This window comes from Saprolegnia parasitica (assembly GCF_000151545.1).
Source record: "Saprolegnia parasitica CBS 223.65 unplaced genomic scaffold supercont2.374, whole genome shotgun sequence".
Lineage (NCBI taxonomy): Eukaryota > Oomycota > Saprolegniomycetes > Saprolegniales > Saprolegniaceae > Saprolegnia > Saprolegnia parasitica.
The window spans coordinates 6,310-9,915 of NW_012156768.1; the positions used below are offsets into that span (position 1 = coordinate 6,310).

General features: G+C 61.5%; 2 protein-coding genes across 2 annotated transcripts; one reads left to right on the top strand and one right to left on the bottom strand.

Annotated features, from left to right (window-relative positions):
* Positions 1-11: 11 nt before the first annotated feature.
* Positions 12-556, bottom strand: SPRG_16765 (hypothetical protein; the record flags this gene model as incomplete). The annotated part of the gene is made up of 2 exons (XM_012356095.1): positions 12-23; positions 68-556. The coding sequence occupies 2 exons, from the start codon at positions 554-556 to the stop codon at positions 12-14; spliced, it is 501 nt and encodes a 166-aa protein (XP_012211485.1).
* An 802-nt stretch (positions 557-1,358) lies between these two features.
* SPRG_16766 (CAMK protein kinase) lies at positions 1,359-2,619 on the top strand. The gene is made up of 4 exons (XM_012356096.1): positions 1,359-1,613; positions 1,663-1,956; positions 2,005-2,117; positions 2,166-2,619. Exons 1-4 carry the CDS (start codon positions 1,441-1,443, stop codon positions 2,540-2,542), a joined length of 957 nt encoding a protein of 318 aa, XP_012211486.1. The 5' UTR covers positions 1,359-1,440; the 3' UTR covers positions 2,543-2,619.
* The last annotated feature ends 987 nt before the right edge of the window (positions 2,620-3,606 follow it).

Below are 3,606 nucleotides of genomic sequence, written 5' to 3' on the forward strand. Positions count from 1 at the left end.
CCTTGGCAGTCTCAGCTGGCGCACTTGGTTGATTTCCGCGCGCTTGGCCGCCTCCTTCTTCTGGTACTCTTCCCGCACCTTTGCGATCCGCATCTTCCTTCATCTTTTTCAGCCGCGCTTCGCGCTCCGTGAGCTTGCGCGCGAGGTCGGCGGCTTCTGCGGCTTTTTGCGCTTCCATCTGCGCGCGGTGCACCTCGAGCAGTCGCTGCCGCTCCTCGGCTTCAATGCGCTTGCGCTCCTTCTCGGCGGCCGCGTACCGGGCAGCGGCCTCGGCCGACAGGATCTGCCGCGTTCGCTTCTCCTCGGCTTCCATGAGCAGCCGCGCCTCGCGCCGCTTGAGCCGGTCGACGCCCTCTTGCGTGAACGTGTAGTCTTCCTTCTCCATGAGGGCCACCTCGGCGCGGCGCTTGGTCTCTTGCTCCTTGCGCTCGCGGTGGTTCTGCGTCGCCGACACCGTATCAAATGCGGATGCGTTCGCCTCCTGGTTGACTTGACGCATCATGGCGAAGCGGTCGACCGGCATCTTGAGCCGCGGCTCGGCGGCCGGCGCCGGCATTACGCGCTGCTTGCTCATCCAGCAACGACCAGGACACGAAACGGTATACGTAACGCGACAATCACGGAGGCCACAATGCGATGGGAATAAGCTCTAGGAGCACGGAATCAAGCTTAGCTAGACGATGGGATAGTTGGCGGCCAAGTCGATAGAATGCTGCTGCCTGGGCTACTAGTACTACTTTACAAGCTCCACCCAGTCCCCAAGATGTGCCACTTGCAATGGCTAAGTGGTGGCTTGCTACGGTGGCGTCAATTCGCTACTTAGAGCTGCACGACAACGCACGGCCGTGTAGCGTAGGACGATGGCATGCCGAGGTTTTGTATCGTCTGGTGATACGTGGCGCGACGAGAACAAAGCATTGCGTTCTGTGTTGAACCAACGGCACAACACGACTTTAGGCTGCAAGTAGCCCCAGCCAACGCGAATGGCCTCGGCGACGCTACCGCTGCGCCGCACGGCTGGACGCATACAGCTCCTGCTGCGGTAGCGGAGAATGCAGTCCTTCTCCATAGCTGACCTCGCACTGACGCCAGCCGTTCAGTGTGGTAGGAGATTGCAGAAGGTCGTTGTCGGATATGGCCGACGGCGCGAGCTCGTGGCAGCCGCGCAAGCTGGTCAGCTCGCAGCCGCCTGTCGGCGAGGCGATCGATGCAATCTGCTGCCGTGCATGCATGGGCGCGACCAGCTCCAGAGTTGTTTGATATTGCGCCTGGATTCGTCCAAAAATGGCCTTTCTTCCTTATGCGCCAATCACAGCGCGTTCTGCCACTTTGCGCAAGGCCATTGGTGAAAAAGATATCGAATCTTCCGAGGACGGTTTCTTCGATTTCGAACTGGGGCCGGCCACGGAGGAGCGACCGGTGCCCATTCTACATCCGCCGATGGACCGCTTCAGCTACGTCCGCACGCTGCGGGATGCCATCTACGGCAAGGTCATCCTCGCCCGGCGAAACGCGAGCAACCACGACGAGCTCGTTGCGATCAAGATGATGAGCCTCCAGCACCTCGCGGCGCGCACGGCGCTGCGTGGCAACCTCCACATCAAGGAAGATGGGTACGAGCGCGCAAGCAAAGCACGAGCATTGCTTCATGCATGACGCTAGGCTGCAAGAGTTTGCGATCTTACAGAGTCTGGCGCCGCATGCGTCGCTGCTGCATCTCCTCGAGGACTTCGAGCACGACAACATGCTGTGTCTGGTCTTTGCCTACTGTCCATACGGCGAGCTCTTTGACCAAGTGCACGGACCCAACAAGACGTCGCGCGGCGTCCACGAAGCTATCGCCGCGCGCTGGTTTCGTCAGATTGTGCTGGGCGTCGTCCACATCCACGCGGGCGGCGTGGCCCACCGCGACTTGTCGCTGGAGAACATTCTGCTCGACGCGCAACAGCACTGCCGGTTCGTCGCCGCGTACACTCACCCATGGCTTACACTAGCACGTGATAGGATATGCGATTTCGGCTTGGCGACACAGCGCGGCGACCTCGCCACGGGCCGCGTCGGCAAACCCTTCTACATGGCCCCCGAAGTGTACCTCGGCGATCACACCAGCTACAACGGTGCGACTCTGCAACGCTAGCTCAGTACGCTCATCTGCTCCTCTGCAGGCTTTTCCGCCGACGTGTGGTCCCTCGGTATCTTGCTCTTCATCTTGGTCTGCGGCATGCCGCCCCTTGAAGTGCCTGGCGACCACGACGCCCGCTTCCGCATCGTCCGGCAAGAAGGCATCCGCGCGCTCGTCAAGATGTGGGGACTCCGTCTCTCGGAACGCGTGCTCGATCTGATTGCACAGCTTCTTCGCGTCCAGCCACACGAGCGGTCGTCGCTCGAGACCATCTTGCAGCACCCATGGCTTGCCGAAGTGGATGCATGCGACGACACCCCCGCGGTCGACTGCCGACCACCGAGCACGACGACCGCCGACGCCGACGTCATGCGATGCGACGAGAAGCGCCATGGGAGTTGCATGGCCTACGTGGCCTGATGGCCATGGGTGTTGTCGTCGTCGAGTACAGTGTAGTTGATGTGAACCGAGGGTGGTGTGAGTGTTTTTGTGTACCACGCCGTCGTCTTCGTGGAAGATGCGCAGCGCGTGCACAGATCGCACGTACGAGGAATCCAAAGCCGGCGTTGACGCCAAGGTGCCACTCTCGGGATTCTTCCGACGTGGCGGCCTCGGCGCCGTCGTGTGCGATCGCTGGGCGCCGATGGGCGGCCACTTTGCACTGCGTCGTCGGTGGTGCAATGTGGCGGTCCCGGAGCGGCGCCAGCTTCGTAGACAGGCGTCGCCACTTGTTATGTGCGGCCTCATACACAGTGCCCCGTCGCTGCATCTGGTCGCCGGATCAGACACCGCGTGCGCCTGCAAATGTCAATTCTTCCGCGTTCTGGGAATCGATGACGCACCCGTGTTGCTCACACCTCGGATGCACCGCGCGTCACAAGATGGGTTGAGCGGTGGCCTTGAAGAACCAGTGCGGCCGCGCTCAAGCGGCGTGGCCGTGGGATGTTGCGCTCTCGGCCGCATCGGCGACCATGGCATTGCCTTTGCCGTCGGCGTTAACGTCGGCATCGCCGTCGTCGTCACCGTCGTCGTTTTCGTCGTCGTCGTCGTTTTCGCCGTCGTCGTCGTTTTCGCCGCCGCCCGTCCAGTCCACAACGCAGCCCAGTCCCGTATAAAGTACACGCCTATGTCCACACGCGACACGTCTGGCACTGTTCATGGACAAGAACCCACGATGAGGAGGATGGTGAGGTCCTTGCGGGGACGACGGGATGGCGATCGTCCAGCACCGAGTCGAGTCGACGGAACCAACACGACAAAAAAGCGCCATTTTTACAACGCGTTAAATAAAAAGGACGACGACGACGACGGCGACGACGACGGGACTTATAAGCTCATGCTCGTGGCGTCGTCAGTGGCGCGCATGGATTGTTCGACGAGCTTGGCGTGCGTCATGCAGTAGCCGGAACGCTGGCTGTTTTTCCACAGCCGTCGTACTTGCCCCAGACGGCCGCCGCCGTGGCACTTGCAGCGGCCGCGCGCCT